Below are 22,031 nucleotides of genomic sequence, written 5' to 3'. Positions count from 1 at the left end.
GATAGATTAGACTGTCCTGCTTCTCTTCTTGTGAAGCCAGAAGTTATAGAATTTAATACATCTACCTGTTTTATGTCAAAAAGGCAAATTATTTAACCAGTCTACTTTCTGTAGTCTTGACAGATGCAACAGGGATGAGATAGAAATCCCACTCAAAAATGATTATACCATAACATGTAACATAATATGGATAGTCCTAATTACTGACATCTCCAGGGGGTACCTTGTCTGGGTGCTCAACAACACCCCAATATGCCTATCAGTAGGACGCAGATAACATCTAATGCTTAAAATCATATATTTATTGTGCAAGGAAGAAAAGTTAAAATACAACCAACAGATCTTATTGCCAGTTGCCAACGAACGGACCTCAGCACTTCTAAATTTCAGAATCGAATCCTTGTATACGCAAAAAAGCTTGTAAAATTATGAGTTGAGGATACTAAAAACAAATTGTATGAAACTTTGACAGCACTTCTTTACTGGGTTTGTAAATACTTGGTCAATATCCCAAAATTTACCTACTGTCAAATCCTGTGACCATAAATTATGGAATATAACTGGCTCCTTATTTAACAGCCATATTAAACACTATTCCTAGAATAAAATTTCCTATGTCCAGAACCTTTGATTTGTTTTAAATAGACAATAGACCCAGTTCTTCTAAGACCATTTTACAGACACAGATCCGAAGACCAAAAAAAAAGAGATAAAGGTTTCCAATCCCTCTCTTACTGTCTCATTATAATATAGTCTCTGTGAGCCAACACTGTAAATAACAAACTTGACAGGACAAGAAGCACGGGCACTGGTATGTACACACGTGTACAGAAAGTTCAGAGAAAATCCTGAAGAGCATTGTGCAGGAACCCGGGTGTTTGGGATCTTCGCAGGAAGTGCAAGGGGTACCAGGAGCAGAGCCTGTATCTCTGTATACATTCCACCCAGCTTCTAATAGTTCTTAGAAAATGCCACCCCCTCCCCACTCCACGAGGTACTGTACAGCTCCTTCCGCAGTGACCCTGCGAGCTACCACACGCGAACCCTGCTCTGGAGACCCTTGCCATGCACACGTCTCCATAGGAGGTGAGGAGGAGGTTGGTGGAGGGGAAAGACATGGAGTATTGAGAGAAGCAGAGGAAGGACCTGGTGATGGAGTCTCTACAATATCAGAGAGCAAAGGGGGATCTGGGACGTCAGAAGTCACCTCACTGAAAAAAAAAAGAGAAACGGAGAAAGAAAGTTGGAAAATATTTAATATATGTAAACATTTTAATAACTGTTGTCAAGAACTGAAGTCTACTGTACTCATTTGTAAATCTATACATAGGGTTACACCAATGTAATTTTTTTTAAGACCAAGAACAAGTACTGATACTTTTTTCAAATACTCGCCAATACCAATTACCGATTTTTTTTTTTATGTCATGTGACAGTTTCCCAAGCACAATACAGACTAATGATTTAAGTTTGCTTCTTTATAATTATGAAGAACTGTAACTCAAAGACATTATGAAATAATAAAACAGTTGTAAAAACTCAAAGAAATTTCACAGAACATGTTTTTAAATAAAAATATTACAATAATATATATTAATAATAGGAATCGGTTAAAGTATTGCAGCATTTGCACGAGTACAAGTACTCTGTATCGGCTCAACTAGTATCGGTGCAACCCTAATACATATAGATATATAATGATAATTAGAAAAATAAAAAATAAAATATTTATGCTTACCTGATAAATGTCTCTTTGACACGGTAAGTCCACGGATCATCTCAAATTACTATTGGGAATATCACTCCTGGCCAGCAGGAAAAAGCAAAGAGCACCACAGTACAGCTGTTAAATATCACCTCCCTTCCCTCTAACCCCAGTCATTCGACCAAAGGAAAACAAGATAAAGGAAGCAACACAAGGTGCAGAGGTGCCTAAGGTTTACAACACAAAAGCCTGTCTAAATAAACAGGGCGGGCCGTGGACTCACTGTGTCTAGAAATAAATGAATTTATCAGGTAAGCATAAATTTAGTTTTCTTTCTAATGACACGGTGAGTCCACGGATCATCTCTAATTACTATTGGGAATCAATACTCAAGCTAGAGGACACAGATGATAAGAGAGGGAAAAGACAGGAAGGCAGCACTGCTTGAAGAACCTTTCTCCCAAAAGAAGCCTCAGCCGAGGCAAATCAAATTTATAGAATTTTGAAAAAGTGTGTAGCGAGGACCAAGTTGCAGCCTTGCAAATCTGTTCCACAGAAGCTTCATTTTTGAATGCCCAGGAAAAGGAAACAGCCCTCGTAGAATGAGCCGTGGCTCTCTCAGGAGGCTGCTGTCCGGCAGTTTCATAGGCCAAATTAATTATACTCTTCAACCACAAAGAAAGAGAAGTAGCCGTAGCGTTCTGACCCTTGAGTTTCCCAGAGAAAACAACAAACAAAGCAGAAGACTGGAGAAAATCCTTAGTCGCCTGTAAATAGTACTTCAACGCATGCACCACATCTAGGTTGTGCAGCAAACGCTTTTTCTGAGAAGAAGGGTTAGGACACAAAGAAGGAACAACGATTTCTTGATTAATGTTCCTATCCGAAACCACTTTAGGGAGGAACCCTAACTTAGTACGCAGAACTACCTTATCCGAATGAAAAATAAGGTTGGGGATTCACACTGCAACGCCAAGAGCTCTGAGGCCTGACAAAAAGATTGCATGTCTGGTACATCCGCCAGACGACTATGCAACAAAATAGAAAAGGCAGATATTTGACCCTTCAAAGTACTTGCAGATAAACCCTTCTCCAGACCCTCTTGGAGAAAAGCCAGAATTCTGGATTCACACCAATACAGATATTTACACCATATATTATGGTAAATCTTTCTAGTTACAGGTTTACGAGCCTGAATCAAAGTCTCAATAACCAACTTCGAAAACCCGCGTTTAGATAGAATTAAGTGTTCAATCTCCAAGCAGTCAGCTTCAGAGAAACAAGATTTGGATGAAGGAAGGGTACTTGAAGTAGGTGGTCCTTCCTCAGTGGAAGTCTCCAAGGTTGAAGAGAAGACATCTCCACTAGGTCCGCATACCAGATCCTGCGAGAACACGCCAGTGCAATGAGGATCACCGACGTCCTCTCCTGTTTGATTCGAGCAATGACCCGTGGAAGGAGAGCGAACGGAGGAAATAGGAAATGTGGATCGCAGATAGACAGCAGTTGTAGGTCTCCGCCCACTGAATAATTTTGGCTACCTCTGTCATGGCCAAGGAACTCCAAGTTCCTCCCTGATGATTGATGTAAGCCACTGAAGTTATGTTGTCCGACTGGAACCTGATAAACCAGGCTGAAGCTGAGGCCAGGCCAGAAGAGCATTGAAGATTGCCCTCAGCTGTAGGATGTTTATGGGAAGAACAGACTCCTCCCGAGTCCATGTCTCCTGAGCCTTTAGTGAGCCGCAGACTGCTCCCCATCCCAGCAGACTGGCATCCGTTGTCACAATCACCCAGGTGGGTCTGCGAAAGCAGGTTCCCTGGAAGAGATGATCCTGAGACAACCACCAAGGAAGAGAGTCTCTTGTTGCCTGATCCAGAAGAATTTGCGGAGACATATCTGCATAATCCCCATTCCATTGCCTGAGCAAACATAATTGCAGAGGTCTGAGATGGAACCGGGCAAACGGAATGATATCCATGGCAGGTACCATCACCTCCATACATTAAGCCACTGACGGCCGAGGAGAGGACTGAAGGGCCAGACAAGAATCGAGGATCTTTGATTTTCTGACCTCTGTCAGAAATATTTTCATTTATAAGGAATCTATTATGGTTCCCAGGAACACTACCCTTGTAGCTGGAATCAAGGAACTCTTTCCCAAATTCACCTTCCATCCGTGAGACCGCAGAAAAGATAACAACATCTCAGTGTGGGAGTTCGCTTGATGGAAGGATGGCGCCTGAACCAGAATGTCGTCCAGATAAGGCGCCACTGCAATGCCCCGTAACTGAAGCACCGCCAACAGGGATCCCAGGACCTTTGAAAAAATTCTGGGAGCTGTGGCAAGGCTGAATGGAAGAGCCACAAACTGGTGTTTGTCTAGAAATGCGAACCTCAGAAACTTGTGATGATCCCTGTGGATGGGAAAATGCAGGTACGCATCCTTTAAATCTACTGTTGTCATGAATTGACCCTCTTGAACCAAGGAAAGAATGGAACGAATAGTTTTCATCTTGAAGGTCGGGATTCTGAGTAACTTGTTTAGACTCTTGAGGTTCTAGAATTGGTCTGAAAATCCCCTCATTCTTGGGAACCACGAACAGATTGGAGCAAAGAAGGAAAGTCTGCCCCCCACAAGATCCGGTTCCGGATCGGGGGTAGACCCTTCATGCTGACTTTGAGTCAGTAATGGGCTTCTTAGATTGCTTCCCCTTGTTCCAAGACTGGTTGGTCCTCCAGGAAGGTTTGGACTGGTCCTGCTTGGCAGAGGGAGAGGAAGGCTTACCTTTGAAGTTTCGAAAGGAACGAAAATTACTCTGACGTGCTTTCTGCTTATTCCTCTTATCCTGAGGGAGGAAATTACCCTTTCCTTCCGAAATGTCTGAAATAATTTCCGCCAGGCCTGGCCCGGCCCAAACAAGGTCTTACCCTTATAGGGAATCGTCAAAAGCTTAGACTTAGATGATACATCCACAGACCAGGACTTCAACCATAAGGCTCTGCGGGCCAGTACGGCAAGACCAGAAATCTTTGCTCCCAGAGTAATAACCTGTAGGGAAGTATCCGTAATAAATGAATTGGCCAACTTAAGAGCCTTGATCCTATTTCGGATCTCTTCAAGGGGAGTACCTGTTTGAATAGAATCAGAAAATGCATAAAACCAGTATGCCGCCGCACTGGTGAGGGTAGCAATACACACCGCAGGCTGCGATTGTAAACCCTGGTGTACATACATCTTTTTAAATAACCCCTCCGTCTTATGCATAGGATCCTTAAAGGAACAGCTATCCTCTATGGGAATAGTAGTTCTCTTGGCCAAAGTGGAAATTGCCCCTTCCATCTTGGGAACCGTCTGCCAAGACTCCTTGATAGAGTCAGGTATTGCAAACATTTTTTTAAAAATTAGGGATGGAGAAAAGGAGATACCAGGTGTCTCCCATTCCCTAGCAATAATCTTTGTAGCTTGAGCTGGTACAGGGAAAACATCCACCATGGAAGGTACATCAAAGTACTTGTTTAGCTTACTAGATTTCTTAGGATTGACTACGACAGTAGTGTCGGAGTCGTCCAAGGTAGCCAAAACCTCCTTAAGTAACAAACGGAGGTGTTCCAGCTTGAATATGAAGATACGACTTCCACATCAGAAAAAAGAATTACACTGTCTGAGTCTGAGATTTCACCCTCAGACACCACCGAAGTTTCTTCCTCCTCAGACTTCTGGAAAGGAACATTCGGAATAGCCACGACTGTGTCAGAAACCTTACTCACTGATTCCTTAAATTTCCTCTTGCGCTTTCCCTGCAGCATGGGAAAAGCATGGAGCGCATCAGTTACCGCAGAAGATATGTGGGTAGCAATGTCTTGCAACGTAACTCCAACCGAAGTGTGGGAGAAAACGCAGGGCACTGCATGTGTGGACGATAAAGTTTGGGATACTTGAGGAGAAAGCTGCGGCATATCTTGAACAGAAGACCCCTGAACAGCATCCACCTTAGACAATGGTGGCTCAGGATCAATACATGAGGAACAAAAAGGGATTGGTGGTTCCACATTAGCATCAAAACACAAAGTACAATTAACATTTTGCAGGGCCTCTTGGTCCATCTTTACCCAATATTTAAACTAGGGATGCACCGAAATTTCCGCCGCAGAAAGTTTCGGCCGAATATTGCATTTTTGGCTATTTCGGTTTTCGGTTTTTTTGCCTGTTATTTTCGGTAAAATTATTGTGTAGCATGTTTCAAATTTGATGCTAGCCTAGAGCTGCTGTTTAAGTTTATTACTTGACTTACTGTTCTGCATGAGTTTTCTAGGACTACACTTTATTTGGATAATTAGTAAAAAAAAAACCTGTTAAATATGATTCTGTTACATAGAACTAAATGAAGAATAATACAGTATATTGATATTTATAATTGTTTTAAGTAGGGATGGACCAAAATTTTGGTCGCAGAAACATTTTGGCCGAAAATGGAATTATTGTTTGCCTGTTTTTTTGTTGTTTTTCTTGGTATGCCTCGCGGCCTTAGAACCGCCAGGAGTGAGCCCAGAACCTTTGTAAAAATTCTTGGGGCTGTAGCCAACCCGAATGGGAGAGCTACAAACTGGTAATGCCTGTCTAGAAAGGCAAACCTCAGGAACCGATGATGATTCTTGTGAATCGGAATGTGAAGGTAAGCATCCTTTAAGTCCACTGTGGTCATGTACTGACCCTCTTGGATCATGGGTAGGATGGTTCGAATAGTTTCCATCTTGAATGATGGAACTCTGAGGAATTTGTTTAGGATCTTTAAATCCAAAATTGGTCTGAAGGTTCCCTCTTTTTTGGGAACCACAAACAGATTTGAATAAAATCCCTGTCCTTGTTCCGTCCGTGGAACTGGATGGATCACTCCCATTACAAGGAGGTCTTGCACGCAGTTTAGGAATGCCTCTTTCTTTATCTGGTTCGCAGATAATCTTGAAAGGTGAAATCTCCCTTGTGGGGGAGAAGCTTTGAAGTCCAGAAGATATCCCTGAGATATGATCTCCAACGCCCAGGGATCCTGAACATCTCTTGCCCACGCCTGGGTGAAGAGAGAGAGTCTGCCCCCTACTAGATCCGTTGTTGGATAGGGGGCCGCTCCTTCATGCTGTCTTGGAGGCAGCAGCAGGCTTTCTGGCCTGCTTGCCCTTGTTCCAGGCCTGGGTAGGTTTCCAGGCCTGCTTAGATTGAGCAAAAGTTCCCTCTTGTCTTGAGGTAGAGGGAGTTGAAATTGCACCTGCCTTGAAGTTTCGAAAGGCACGAAAATTAGACTGTTTGGCCTTTGATTTGGCCCTGTCCTGAGGAAGGGTATGACCCTTACTTCCAGTAATGTCAGCAATAATTTCCTTCAAACCAGGCCCGAATAAGGTCTGCCCCTTGAAAGGAATGTTGAGTAATTTAGACTTTGAAGTCACATCAGCTGACCAGGATTTAAGCCATAGCGCCCTGCGCGCCTGGATGGCGAATCCGGAATTTTTAGCCGTTAGTTTAGTCAAATGAACAACGGCATCAGAAACAAAAGAGTTAGCTAGCTTAAGTGTTCTAAGCTTGTCAATAATTTCAGTCAATGGAGCTGTATAGATGGCCTCTTCCAGGGCCTCAAACCAGAACGCCGCCGCAGCAGTGACAGGCGCAATGCATGCAAGGGGCTGTAAAATAAAACCTTGTTGAATAAACATTTTCTTAAGGTAACCCTCTAATTTTTTATCCATTGGATCTGAAAAAGCACAACTGTCCTCGACAGGGATAGTGGTACGCTTTGCTAAAGTAGAAACTGCTCCCTCCACCTTAGGGACTGTCTGCCATAAGTCCCGTGTAGTGGCATCTATTGGAAACATTTTTCTAAATATAGGAGGTGGGGAAAAGGGCACACCGGGTCTATCCCACTCCTTACTAATGATTTCTGTAAGCCTTTTAGGTATTGGAAAAACATCAGTGCTAGCCGGCACTGCATAGTATTTATCCAGCCTACACAATTTCTCTGGCACTGCAATTGTGTCACAGTCGTTCAGAGCAGCTAATACCTCCCCAAGCAATGTACGGAGGTTCTCAAGCTTAAATTTAAAATTAGAAATCTCTGAATCAGGTCTCCCCGATTAAGAGACGTCACCCACAGACTGAAGCTCTCCGTCCTCAGGTTCTGCATATTGTGACGCAGTATCAGACATGGCTCTTACAGCATCTACTCGCTCTGTATCTCGTCTAACCCCAGAGCTATCGCGCTTGCCTCTTATTTCAGGCAATCTGGCTAATACCTGTGACAGGGTATTATTCATGATTGCAGCCATGTCCTGCAAAGTAATCGCTATGGGCATCCCTGATGTACTTGGCGCCATATTAGCGTGCGTCCCTCGAGCGGGAGGCGAAGGGTCCGACACGTGGGGAGAGTTAGTCGGCATAACTTCCCCCTCGACAGACTCCTCTGGTGACAATTCTTTTATAGATAAAGACTGATTTTTACTGTTTAAGGTGAAATCAATACATTTAGTACACATTCTCCTATGGGGCTCCACCATGGCTTTTAAACATAATGAACAAGTATTTTCCTCTGTGTCAGACATGTTTGTACAGACTAGCAATGGGACTAGCAAGCTTGGAAAACACTTTAAACCAAGTTAACAAGCAATATAAAAAAACGTTACTGTGCCTTTAAGAGAAACAAATTTTGCAAAATTTGAAATAACAGTGAAAAAAGGCAGTTACACAAACGAAATTTTTACAGTGTATGTAACAAGTTAGCAGAGCATTGCACCCACTTGCAAATGGATGATTAACCCCTTAATACCAAAAACGGAATAATAAATGACAAAAAACGTTTTTAAAACACAGTCACAACAACTGCCACAGTCTACTGTGGTTGTTACCCTCCTCAAACACGACTTTTGAAGCCTTTAGAGCCCTTGAGAGATGTCCTGTATCAAGCAGAAGGAAGCTGAATGTCTCTGTCTGTAATTTTAGCTGCGCAGAAAAGCGCTAAAATAGCTCCCTCCCACTCATATTACAACAGTGGAAAACCTGAGGAAACTGTTTCTAGGCAAAATTCAAGCCAGCCATGTGGAGAAAAAACTAGGCCCCAATAAGTTTTGTCACCAAACATATATAAAAACGATTAACATGCCAGCAAACGTTTTATATTACACTTTTATAAGAGTATGCATCTCTGTTAATAAGCCTGATACCAGTCGCTATTAAATCACGGTATTTAGGCTTAACTTACATTAATCCGGTATCAGCAGCATTTTTCTAGCAAGTTCCATCCCTAGAAATATGTTTACTGCACATACCTTATTGCAGGAAAACCTGCACGCCATTCCCCCTCTGAAGTTACCTCACTCCTCAGAATATGTGAGAACAGCCATGGATCTTAGTTACTTCTGCTAAGATCATAGAAATCACAGGCAGATTCTTCTTCTAATGCTGCCTTTGATAAAACAGTACACTCCGGTAGCATTTAAAAATAACAAACTTTTGATTGAAGTTAAAACTAACTATAATACACCACACTCCTCTTACTACATCCATCTTTGTTGAGAGTTGCAAGAGAATGACTGGGTATGACAGTGAGGGGAGGAGCTATATGACAGCTCTGCTGTGGGTGATCCTCTTGCAACGTCCTGTTGGGGAGGAGAATATCCCATAAGTAATGGATGATCCGTGGACTGGATACACTTAACAAGAGAAAAATTAATTTGAAAAAAAATACATTTTCGGTATCAGTTTCGGTTTTCGGCCAAGTGCATCCCGGATTTTCGGATTCGGTTTCGGTCCAGAATTTCCATTTCGGTGCATCACTAATTTAAACAAATAAAAATTAAAATACTTTTATTTAATTTTGAAATTATTGCAAAAAAACTTTACTGTCCCTTTAAATTTTAAAAATAACTTTTTATTTTTTTAATGCAATAACTGCGTTTCTAGAGCACCCCAGGCAGCTTCTACGCCTCAGCTTGCTCTGCTGAGGTGCCTACCTGTCCTGCTGGTTGCCGAAGTCAATAGTTAGATAAAATCTGGACTCAATCCAGAGCCCAACCGGTATCCGGTGACCGTTTCACTGAAAACTGCAGAGCTGCAATAAAGTATGTCACCCCTCCAGCACTCAGGAAGTGAGAGAGAAAAAAGCGCGCAAAAAACTCTTTGCCGCTTCAGAAAGCCCAGCCCATCGTGGGCGTATCAAGCTAAACATCCCGGCCAGCATTAATCTATACTCTGAAAGTAAAGCCGCCGAGAGCAAGTAAAAACACTAACACCCTGACCGGAACAATAAACAAACTGAGCCTATGTCCTCCTCTCGTCCCCAGTGTCTGCACACACTGCCTCACATTATCCTATTCACCCACAATAGTATTAATGCATCTGGTGTCCCATACAGAGTTAACTGTTAAAGTGCCATATTTGTCTTTACACTTGCTTAGAAAAACAAAATTAGCACTTACCTCGATGTAATCTGCCTGGCAGCAGGGCAGCTCACTAGGTTTGAGAGGCATCTTCCCTCACATGGACCTGTGGAAAAAAAGGCAAAGACTGAGTAATCTTACTCAGGCTTTCAAGTTAGGGCAGCAATAACTACTTGGGAGGCGCAGTGAGGATTATACCCCACATTTTCCCAATTGCTTAAAAGCCACCACTGCTCTACTGAAGAGACTGACATGGGCTACGGCTAAACCCCAGGAAAGAGCAGAACAAACTTGCACTGCTGTAAAATAATAAAATTCTTGATTGAAGAATCTTCTTCCAGACACCTCAACTTTACCACCTCCTTGCTTTTAATGAAGGCAATGAGAATGACTGGGGTTGGAGGGAAAATATTTAACAGCTTTGCTGTGGTACTCTTTGCTTCCTCCTGCTGGCCAGGAGTGATATTCCCAAAATTAATTAGAGATGATCTGTGGACTCACCGTGTCATTAGAAAGAAATATATCCTAACCATAATAATACCAAAGCAAAAAAAGAGTGAGCTCGTACACAGAAAAATATATAAAATAGTATTTTAACATAATATTCACATACTATAATAATAGTTTTTAGATGCTACTACATTTATAGGGCAACAAAATCTATATTAAAGGCCCAAAATTACAACACGAGATATAAACTAACAATAATAAATACAAAACACATTTTAATTGTGCACATGCATCATGATGTTTACAATGATACAAAATAATAAAAGAAACACTAAAATAAAATCACAGCAATGAAGATTAAACAGTGTCCTTTCTGGACCAATTGGAGAAAATACAATGGGCTAGATTACAAGTGGAACACAAAAATGTTAGAGCTATTGAGAGCTAATACCGTTCAAGGTAAATCAATATTGCTCCTATGTTTAAAGTTGAAAGTAGAAAGAAATTTTACAATGTTTTGTATGGAATTCTGTGATGATTCTAAGTAATTTATTATAACAATGATGCCTAAAGTTGGATTAAGATTGATAATGATTTATTTAATTATCTATTTATGTTTTCTTCGTATCATGATTGTAAATTGTGGATGTGATTGCAATAAACAAAACAAAAAATACATTTCACCTGGATTGCAGGGAAGCGGTCACAGAACCTGCTGTATTTGAAGATGGATGGAAAGAGGCAAACATCCTGATTGGAGGACTGTAGGTAGGAAACATAAATAAGAGAAGTCAGATATACAACACAACAGTGGGTTTTAAGCAAAACAAGTATCTTCTCACCTCTGAAGGCAGCGTGCTCCTGTGCGCCTGAAGTTGTATGGGCTACCACGATATCCCAGATACTCCTGATGAGAGCTAAATGGGTTCTGTACCACATCCTGAAATGAGACAGATAACCCACAGTTGTTAATGACTATATTAATGGAAAGGAATCCAAATTGTGTGTCACCCTCTTAGTCAGTCATTTTAAAGTGATTGTTATATCTGGCACTTTAAGACATAGTATAAAAAATGAATCTTAAAAACAGGGGCAGTTTTATTCATTGTAATTTTTAAAGAACGTTCCTTTGAATAATAATAACTGTTTAGTTATGGCAAACATCCCGTTGTTCCTCTGCCCGCATCACATACTGTATTTAGTTGATCGATGACAAATCCGGCTTCATCCAATCGTTGCGTGCCCCCTATGGTGTCCAACTTGTGGGACACGCAACGATTGGATGAATCCAAATTTGGACAGTTCTACAGTCTTAGTAGCTTTTAAATAGGTGCCTGCCTTAGTTTTCCCCCACCCATTTACTAATGAACTCGACAGCTTGGGTATTAGATCCCAGGAGTAATGGCTCATGGACTCTCACCACCTTATGAAAGAAAACAAAATGTATTCTTATCTGATAAATTCATTACATACATGGTGGTAAAAGTCCACCATTTTTGGCGGGACTTTTAGTATGCACCTCATTTACCTTGCCTTGTCCTTTCCTACTTCTTATTTTTTTTCTCCTTTTCTAGGCTATACTTTAGACTGGAATACTGGGAAAGGTGAGAGGAATTAAAAACTTATGAAATGCTGGGTATCTTTGCCTCCCCCTAGTGGCCAGGAGTTGTATCTAATGAGTAATGACTCATGGACTCTCAGCACCATTAAACAAATTAATTTATCAGGTAAGCATAAATTGTTTTTATAAGTTGTAACGCAGATAAATAAAAAATATAACCATTGAAAATCGCATATTTTAATAATCTCAGAAGAATATTTATTTGATCAGCAAGAAGACACTATGTAGTTACCTGGGTAAGAGCTCTGCGGAGCTTCTGCCTCTCCTTCTGTGTCCGCTGCTCTGTACTCATCTTTTTCCTCCTGTGCGAGGGGCGTCTCAGGGCCCCCATCCTCCCTGAAAGGGAACTGCAAGAGATCTTTATATCCGCTCGCTGGGGAGGGATAGGGAAACATAGGATGCAGTGTGATATACATTAAAGCAGTAAGAAATATGTATGCTATGTTACATTACTAGCTTTATTTTATTCACAAAAACAGAATTTATGTTTACCTGATAAATTACTTTCTCCAACGGTGTGTCCGGTCCACGGCGTCATCCTTACTTGTGGGATATTCTCTTCCCCAACAGGAAATGGCAAAGAGCCCAGCAAAGCTGGTCACATGATCCCTCCTAGGCTCCGCCTACCCCAGTCATTCGACCGACGTTAAGGAGGAATATTTGCATAGGAGAAACCATATGGTACCGTGGTGACTGTAGTTAAAGAAAATAAATTATCAGACCTGATTAAAAAAACCAGGGCGGGCCGTGGACCGGACACACCGTTGGAGAAAGTAATTTATCAGGTAAACATAAATTCTGTTTTCTCCAACATAGGTGTGTCCGGTCCACAGCGTCATCCTTACTTGTGGGAACCAATACCAAAGCTTTAGGACACGGATGAAGGGAGGGAGCAAATCAGGTCACCTAAATGGAAGGCACCACGGCTTGCAAAACCTTTCTCCCAAAAATAGCCTCAGAAGAAGCAAAAGTATCAAACTTGTAAAATTTGGTAAAAGTGTGCAGTGAAGACCAAGTCGCTGCCCTACATATCTGATCAACAGAAGCCTCGTTCTTGAAGGCCCATGTGGAAGCCACAGCCCTAGTGGAATGAGCTGTGATTCTTTCGGGAGGCTGCCGTCCGGCAGTCTCGTAAGCCAATCTGATGATGCTTTTAATCCAAAAAGAGAGAGAGGTAGAAGTTGCTTTTTGACCTCTCCTTTTACCGGAATAAACAACAAACAAGGAAGATGTTTGTCTAAAATCCTTTGTAGCATCTAAATAGAATTTTAGAGCGCGAACAACATCCAAATTGTGCAACAAACGTTCCTTCTTTGAAACTGGTTTCGGACACAGAGAAGGTACGATAATCTCCTGGTTAATGTTTTTGTTAGAAACAACTTTTGGAAGAAAACCAGGTTTAGTACGTAAAACCACCTGATCTGCATGGAACACCAGATAAGGAGGAGAACACTGCAGAGCAGATAATTCTGAAACTCTTCTAGCAGAAGAAATTGCAACTAAAAACAAAACTTTCCAAGATAATAACTTAATATCAACGGAATGCAAGGGTTCAAACGGAACCCCCTGAAGAACTGAAAGAACTAAATTGAGACTCCAAGGAGGAGTCAAAGGTTTGTAAACAGGCTTAATTCTAACCAGAGCCTGAACAAAGGCTTGAACATCTGGCACAGCGGCCAGCTTTTTGTGAAGTAACACAGACAAGGCAGAAATCTGTCCCTTCAGGGAACTTGCAGATAAACCTTTTTCCAATCCTTCTTGAAGGAAGGATAGAATCCTAGGAATCTTAACCTTGTCCCAAGGGAATCCTTTAGATTCACACCAACAGATATATTTTTTCCAAATTTTGTGGTAAATCTTTCTAGTTACAGGCTTTCTGGCCTGAACAAGAGTATCGATAACAGAATCTGAGAATCCTCGCTTCGATAAGATCAAGCGTTCAATCTCCAAGCAGTCAGCTGGAGTGAAACCAGATTCGGATGTTCGAACGGACCCTGAACAAGAAGGTCTCGTCTCAAAGGTAGCTTCCAAGGAGGAGCCGATGACATATTCACCAGATCTGCGTACCAAGTCCTGCGTGGCCACGCAGGAGCTATCAAGATCACCGACGCCCTCTCCTGATTGATCCTGGCTACCAGCCTGGGGATGAGAGGAAACGGCGGGAACACATAAGCTAGTTTGAAGGTCCAAGGTGCTACTAGTGCATCCACTAGAGCCGCCTTGGGATCCCTGGATCTGGACCCGTAGCAAGGAACTTTGAAGTTCTGACGAGAGGCCATCAGATCCATGTCTGGAATGCCCCACAGCTGAGTGACTTGGGCAAAGATTTCCGGATGGAGTTCCCACTCCCCCGGATGCAATGTCTGATGACTCAGAAAATCCGCTTCCCAATTTTCCACTCCTGGGATGTGGATAGCAGACAGGTGGCAGGAGTGAGACTCCGCCCATAGAATGATTTTGGTCACTTCTTCCATCGCCAGGGAACTCCTTGTTCCCCCCTGATGGTTGATGTACGCAACAGTTGTCATGTTGTCTGATTGAAACCGTATGAACTTGGCCCTCGCTAGCTGAGGCCAAGCCTTGAGAGCATTGAATATCGCTCTCAGTTCCAGAATATTTATCGGTAGAAGAGATTCTTCCCGAGACCAAAGACCCTGAGCTTTCAGGGATCCCCAGACCGCGCCCCAGCCCATCAGACTGGCGTCGGTCGTGACAATGACCCACTCTGGTCTGCGGAATGTCATCCCTCGTGACAGGTTGTCCAGGGACAGCCACCAACGGAGTGAGTCTCTGGTCCTCTGATTTACTTGTATCTTCGGAGACAAGTCTGTATAGTCCCCATTCTACTGACTGAGCATGCACAGTTGTAATGGTCTTAGATGAATGCGTGCAAAAGGAACTATGTCCATTGCCGCTACCATCAACCCGATCACTTCCATGCACTGAGCTATGGAAGGAAGAGGAACGGAATGGAGTATCCGACAAGAGTCTAGAAGTTTTGTTTTTCTGGCCTCTGTCAGAAAAATCCTCATTTCTAAGGAGTCTATTATTGTTCCCAAGAAGGGAACCCTTGTTGACGGAGATAGAGAACTCTTTTCCACGTTCACTTTCCATCCGTGAGATCTGAGAAAGGCCAGGACAATGTCCGTGTGAGCCTTTGCTTGAGGAAGGGACGACGCTTGAATCAGAATGTCGTCCAAGTAAGGTACTACAGCAATGCCCCTTGGTCTTAGCACAGCTAGAAGGGACCCTAGTACCTTTGTGAAAATCCTTGGAGCAGTGGCTAATCCGAAAGGAAGCGCCACGAACTGGTAATGTTTGTCCAGGAATGCGAACCTCAGGAACCGATGATGTTCCTTGTGGATAGGAATATGTAGATACGCATCCTTTAAATCCACCGTGGTCATGAATTGACCTTCCTGGATGGAAGGAAGAATAGTTCGAATGGTTTCCATCTTGAACGATGGAACCTTGAGAAACGTGTTTAAGATCTTGAGATCTAAGATTGGTCTGAACGTTCCCTCTTTTTTGGGAACTATAAACAGATTGGAGTAGAACCCCATCCCTTGTTCTCTTAATGGAACGGGATGAATCACTCCCATTTTTAACAGGTCTTCTACACAATGTAAGAATGCCTGTCTTGTTATGTGGTCTGAAGACAACTGAGACCTGTGGAACCTCCCCCTTGGGGGAAGTCCCTTGAATTCCAGAAGATAACCTTGGGAGACTATTTCTAGCGCCCAAGGATCCAGAACATCTCTTGCCCAAGCCTGAGCGAAGAGAGAGAGTCTGCCCCCCACCAGATCCGGTCCCGGATCGGGGGCCAACATTTCATGCTGTCTTGGTAGCAGTGGCAGGTTTCTTGGCCTGCTTTCCCTTGTTCCAGCCTTGCATTGGTCTCCAAGCTGGCTTGGCTTGAGAAGTATTACCCTCTTGCTTAGAGGACGTAGCACTTTGGGCTGGTCCGTTTCTACGAAAGGGACGAAAATTAGGTTTATTTTTTGCCTTGAAAGGCCGATCCTGAGGAAGGGCGTGGCCCTTACCCCCAGTGATATCCGAGATAATCTCTTTCAAGTCAGGGCCAAACAGCGTTTTCCCCTTGAAAGGAATGTTAAGTAGCTTGTTCTTGGAAGACGCATCAGCCGACCAAGATTTCAACCAAAGCGCTCTGCGCGCCACAATAGCAAACCCAGAATTCTTAGCCGCTAACCTAGCCAATTGCAAAGTGGCGTCTAGGGTGAAAGAATTAGCCAATTTGAGAGCATTGATTCTGTCCATAATCTCCTCATAAGGAGGAGAATCACTGTCGACCGCCTTTATCAGCTCATCGAACCAGAAACATGCGGCTGTAGCGACAGGGACAGTGCATGAAATTGGTTGTAGAAGGTAACCCTGCTGAACAAACATCTTTTTAAGCAAACCTTCTAATTTTTTATCCATAGGATCTTTGAAAGCACAACTATCCTCTATGGGTATAGTGGTGCGTTTGTTTAAAGTGGAAACCGCTCCCTCGACCTTGGGGACTGTCTGCCATAAGTCCTTTCTGGGGTCGACCATAGGAAACAATTTTTTAAATATGGGGGGAGGGACGAAAGGAATACCGGGCCTTTCCCATTCTTTATTAACAATGTCCGCCACCCGCTTGGGTATAGGAAAAGCTTCTGGGAGCCCCGGCACCTCTAGGAACTTGTCCATTTTACATAGTTTCTCTGGGATGACCAACTTGTCACAATCATCCAGAGTGGATAATACCTCCTTAAGCAGAATGCGGAGATGTTCCAACTTAAATTTAAATGCAATCACATCAGGTTCAGCTTGTTGAGAAATGTTCCCTGAATCAGTAATTTCTCCCTCAGACAAAACCTCCCTGGCCCCATCAGACTGAGTTAGGGGCCCTTCAGAAATATTAATATCAGCGTCGTCATGCTCTTCAGTATCTAAAACAGAGCAGTCGCGCTTACGTTGATAAGTGTTCATTTTGGCTAAAATGTTTTTGACAGAATTATCCATTACAGCCGTTAATTGTTGCATAGTAAGGAGTATTGGCGCGCTAGATGTACTAGGGGCCTCCTGAGTGGGCAAGACTCGTGTAGACGAAGGAGGGAATGATGCAGTACCATGCTTACTCCCCTCACTTGAGGAATCATCTTGGGCATCATTGTCATTGTCACATAAATCACATTTATTTAAATGAATAGGAATTCTGGCTTCCCCACATTCAGAACACAGTCTATCTGGTAGTTCAGACATGTTAAACAGGCATAAACTTGATAACAAGTACAAAAAACGTTTTAAAATAAAACCGTTACTGTCACTTTAAATTTTAAACTGAACACACTTTATTACTGCAAATGCGAAAAAACATGAAGGAATTGTTCAAAATTTACCAAATTTTCACCACAGTGTCTTAAAGCCTTAAAAGTATTGCACACCAAATTTGGAAGCTTTAACCCTTAAAATAACGGAACCGGAGCCGTTTTGAACTTTAACCCCTTTACAGTCCCTGGTATCTGCTTTGCTGAGACCCAACCAAGCCCCAAGGGGAATACGATACCAAATGACGTCTTCAGAAAGTCTTTTCTAAGTATCAGAGCTCCTCTCACATGCGACTGCATGCCATGCCTCTCAAAAACAAGTGCGCAACACCGGCGCGAAAATGAGGCTCTGCCTATGCTTTGGGAAAGCCCCTAAAGAATAAGGTGTCTAAAACAGTGCCTGCCGATATTATTATATCAAAATACCCAGATAAAATGATTCCTCAAGGCTAAATATGTGTTAATAATCAATCGATTTAGCCCAAAAAAAGTCTACAGTCTTAATAAGCCCTTTTTGAAGCCCTTATTTACAATCGTAATAAACATGGCTTACCGGATCCCAGAGGGAAAATGACAGCTTCCAGCATTACATCGTCTTGTTAGAATGTGTCATACCTCAAGCAGCAAGAGACTGCTCACTGTTCCCCCAACTGAAGTTAATTGCTCTCAACAGTCCTGTGTGGAACAGCCATGGATTTTAGTGACGGTTGCTAAAATCATTTTCCTCATACAAACAGAAATCTTCATCTCTTTTCTGTTTCTGAGTAAATAGTACATACCAGCACTATTTCAAAATAACAAACTCTTGATTGAATAATAAAAACTACAGTTAAACACTAAAAAACTCTAAGCCATCTCCGTGGAGATGTTGCCTGTACAACGGCAAAGAGAATGACTGGGGTAGGCGGAGCCTAGGAGGGATCATGTGACCAGCTTTGCTGGGCTCTTTGCCATTTCCTGTTGGGGAAGAGAATATCCCACAAGTAAGGATGACGCCGTGGACCGGACACACCTATGTTGGAGAAATAATATACTAAATACAAAGGGATGCCAAAATATTGTGAACTGTTCCATAATTTGGCATTTTTTGTGAACTCTTGTAGAACACATTGGTAAAGACAGTTAACTCAATAGGCAAAATAATAGTATATAACTATGCTTTTTTTTTTTTAAAAGACCTGAGCTACATCCCACATCCATGGTGATAATGCCATCAACCTCCTGTCTTGTGTGTTGCCCCCACAGCCCCTGAACCAATCAGGGAGCCCATAACATATTATATAAGTACAACTTTGGACTTTGATATGCAAAATACCCTCAGACATTAAAGGGTAAAGCCACTGTTTTTTACCTGAGTGACCGTCATCAATACAGATCCCTATACAGGAAATACCTTGGTAAAAGTGCTTCTGATCCCACCAATACGCATGGTGACCACCCATGACAGTCTTGAGCCATTACATCTCAGCACATTAAGTGCAAAATTCGGAGAGGTTTGATATTAACTTTACAAGGGGTTGTACAGATGATGGTCACAAAGGGAGAGGGGTGTTGAAATGGGACACTATCCAAACAACCAAAAGTAAATTTATGCTTACCCGATAAATTAATTTCTTCTATGGTACGACGAGTCCACGGATTCATCCTTTACTTGTGGGATATTATCCTCCTGCTAACAGGAAGTGGCAAAGAGCACCACAGCAGAGCTGTCTATATAGCTCCTCCCTTAGCTCCACCCCCCAGTCATTCGACTGAAGGTACAGGAAGAAAAAGGAGAAACTAAAAGGTGCAGAGGTGACTGAAGTTTAAAATAAAAAAATATAATCTGTCTTAAAATGACAGGGCGGGCCGTGGACTCGTCGTACCATAGAAGAAACAACATTTATGCTTACCTGATAAATTTCTTTCTTTTGCGATGTACAGAGTCCACGGATTCATCCTAACTTGTGGGATATTGTCCTTCCTGACAGGAAGTAGCAAAGAGAGCACCACAGCAGAGCTGTCTATATAGCTCCCCCCTTAACTCCACCCCCCAGTCATTCGACCGAAGGCCAAGGAAGAAAAGGAGAAACTATAAGGTGCAGAGGTGACTGAAGTTTACATAAAAAAATACTGTCTGTCTTGAATAGACAGGGCGGGCCGTGGACTCGGTACATCGCAAAAGAAAGAATTTTATCAGATAAGCATAAATTTTGTTTTCTTTTGCATGATGTACCGAGTCCACGGATTCATCCTAACTTGTGGGATACCAATACCAAAGCTTTAGGACACGGATGAAGGGAGGGACAAGACAGGAACCTAAATGGAAGGCACCACTGCTTGCAAAACCTTTCTCCCAAAAAGAGGCAAAAGTATCAAATTTGTACAATTTTGAAAAGGTATGAAGCGAAGACCAAGTCGCAGCCTTACAACTCTGTTCAACAGAAGCATCATTTTTAAAAGCCCACGTGGAAGCTACCGCTCTAGTAGAATGAGCTGTAATCCTCCTTTCAGGAGGCTGCTGTCCAGCAGTCTCATAAGCCAAACGGATGATGCTTTTCAGCCAAAAGGAAAGAGAAGTCGCCGTAGCCTTTTGACCCCTACGCTTTCCAGAATAGACAACAAACAAAGAAGATGTTTGACGAAAATCTTTGGTTGCCTGCAAATAAAATTTCAAAGCATGAACCACGTCCAAGTTGTGCAACAGACGTTCCTTCTTACAAGAAGGATTAAGACACAGAGAAGGAACAACTATTTCTTGATTGATATTCCTGTTAGTAACAACCTTAGGTAGGAACCCAGGCTTGGTACGCAAAACCACCTTATCAGCATGGAACACCAGATAAGGTGAGTCACATTATAATGCAGATAGTTCAGAAACTCTTCGAGCTGAAGAGATAGCAACTAGGAACAAAACTTTCCAAGATAAAAGCTTAATATCTATGGAATGCATGGGTTCAAACGGAACCCCCTGAAGAACTCTAAGAACTAAATTTAGACTCCATGGCGGAGCAATAGGTTTAAACACAGGCTTAATTCTAATTAAAGCCTGACAAAAAGCCCGAACGTCTGGAACATCTGCCAGACGCTTGTGCAACAAAATAGACAGAGCAGATATCTGTCCCTTTAGGAAACTAGCTGATAATCCTTTCTCCAATCCCTCTTGGAGAAAAGACAAAATCCTAGGAATCCTGATTTTACTTCAGGGGAAACCTTTGGATTCGCACCAAAAAAGATATTTACGCCATATCTTATGATTTTCCCGGTAACAGGCTTTCGAGCCTGAATCAAGGTATTTATGACCGACTCAGAAACTCCGCTTTGATAGAATAAAGCGTTCAATCTCCAAGCAGTCAGTTGCAGAGAAATTAGATTTGGATGCTTGAATGGACCTTGAATCAGAAGGTCCTGTCTCAATGGCAGAGACCATGGTGGAAGGGATGACATGTCCACCAGGTCTGCATACCAAGTCCTGCGTGGCCACGCAGGCGGTATCAAAATCACTGACGCTCTCTCCTGTTTGATTCTGGCAATCAGACGTGGAAGGAGAGGGAAAGGTGGAAACACATAAGCCAGGTTGAACGACCAGGGTACTGCTAGAGCATCTATCAGTACAGCCTGAGGATCCCTTGACCTGGAGCCGTAACAAGGAAGTTTGGCATTCTGACGAGACGCCATCAGATCCAACTCTGGTGTGCCCCATAGCTGCACCAGCTGAGCAAAGACCTCCGGATTGAGTTCCCACTCCCCCGGATGAAAAGTCTGATGACTTAGAAAATCTGCCTCCCAGTTCTCTACACCTGGGATATAGATCGCTGACAGATGGCAAGAGTGAGCCTCTGCCCATTGGATTATCCTTGAGACCTCTATCATCGCCAAGGAACTCTTTGTTCCGCCCTGATGATTGATATAAGCCACCGTCGTGATGTTGTCCGACTGAAACCTGATGAATCTGGCCGAAGACAGCTGAGGCCATGCCTGGAGAGCATTGAATATCGCTCTTAATTCCAGAATATTTATCGGTAGGAGAGCCTCCTCCTGAGTCCACAAACCCTGAGCTTTCAGGGAATTCCAGACTGCACCCCAGCCCAGAAGACTGGCGTCTGTCGTCACTATAACCCATTCTGGCCTGCGGAAACACATTCCCTGGGACAGATGATCCTGTGACAACCACCAAAGAAGAGAGTCTCTGGTCTCTTGATCCAGATATATCTGAGGAGATAAATCCGCATAATCCCCATTCCACTGATTGAGCATGCATAGTTGCAGTGGTCTGAGATGCAAGCGAGCAAACGGAACTATGTCCATTGCCGCTACCATTAGTCCGATTACCTCCATACACTGAGCCACTGACGGCCGAGGAATGGAATGAAGAGCTTGGCAGTTGGACAAAATCTTTGATTTCCTGACCTCCGTCAGAAATATTTTCATGTCCACCGAGTCTATCAGAGTCACTAGAAATGAAACTCTTGTGAGGGGGGAAAGAGAACTCTTTTTTACGTTCACTTTCCACCCGTGAGACCTTAGAAAGGCCAACACT

At 42.8% G+C, this 22,031-nt stretch overlaps 1 protein-coding gene across 1 annotated transcript in view; it reads right to left on the bottom strand.

Moving 5' to 3' along the window:
• Positions 1–281: 281 nt before the first annotated feature.
• The window catches only part of LOC128643947 (PHD finger protein 1), a gene marked incomplete in the record, with an annotated part of 170,893 nt that continues 149,143 nt past the window's right edge, over positions 282–22,031 (bottom strand). The window contains 4 exon segments of the mRNA XM_053696716.1: positions 282–1,211; positions 11,261–11,338; positions 11,419–11,516; positions 12,430–12,544. Coding sequence (XP_053552691.1) covers positions 962–1,211; positions 11,261–11,338; positions 11,419–11,516; positions 12,430–12,544 — 541 coding nt within the window.

The sequence above is a fragment of the Bombina bombina genome, unplaced genomic scaffold (assembly GCF_027579735.1).
Source record: "Bombina bombina isolate aBomBom1 unplaced genomic scaffold, aBomBom1.pri scaffold_479, whole genome shotgun sequence".
NCBI classification, from domain to species: Eukaryota; Metazoa; Chordata; class Amphibia; order Anura; family Bombinatoridae; genus Bombina; species Bombina bombina.
This window is presented reverse-complemented; position numbering and strand designations above follow the sequence as displayed.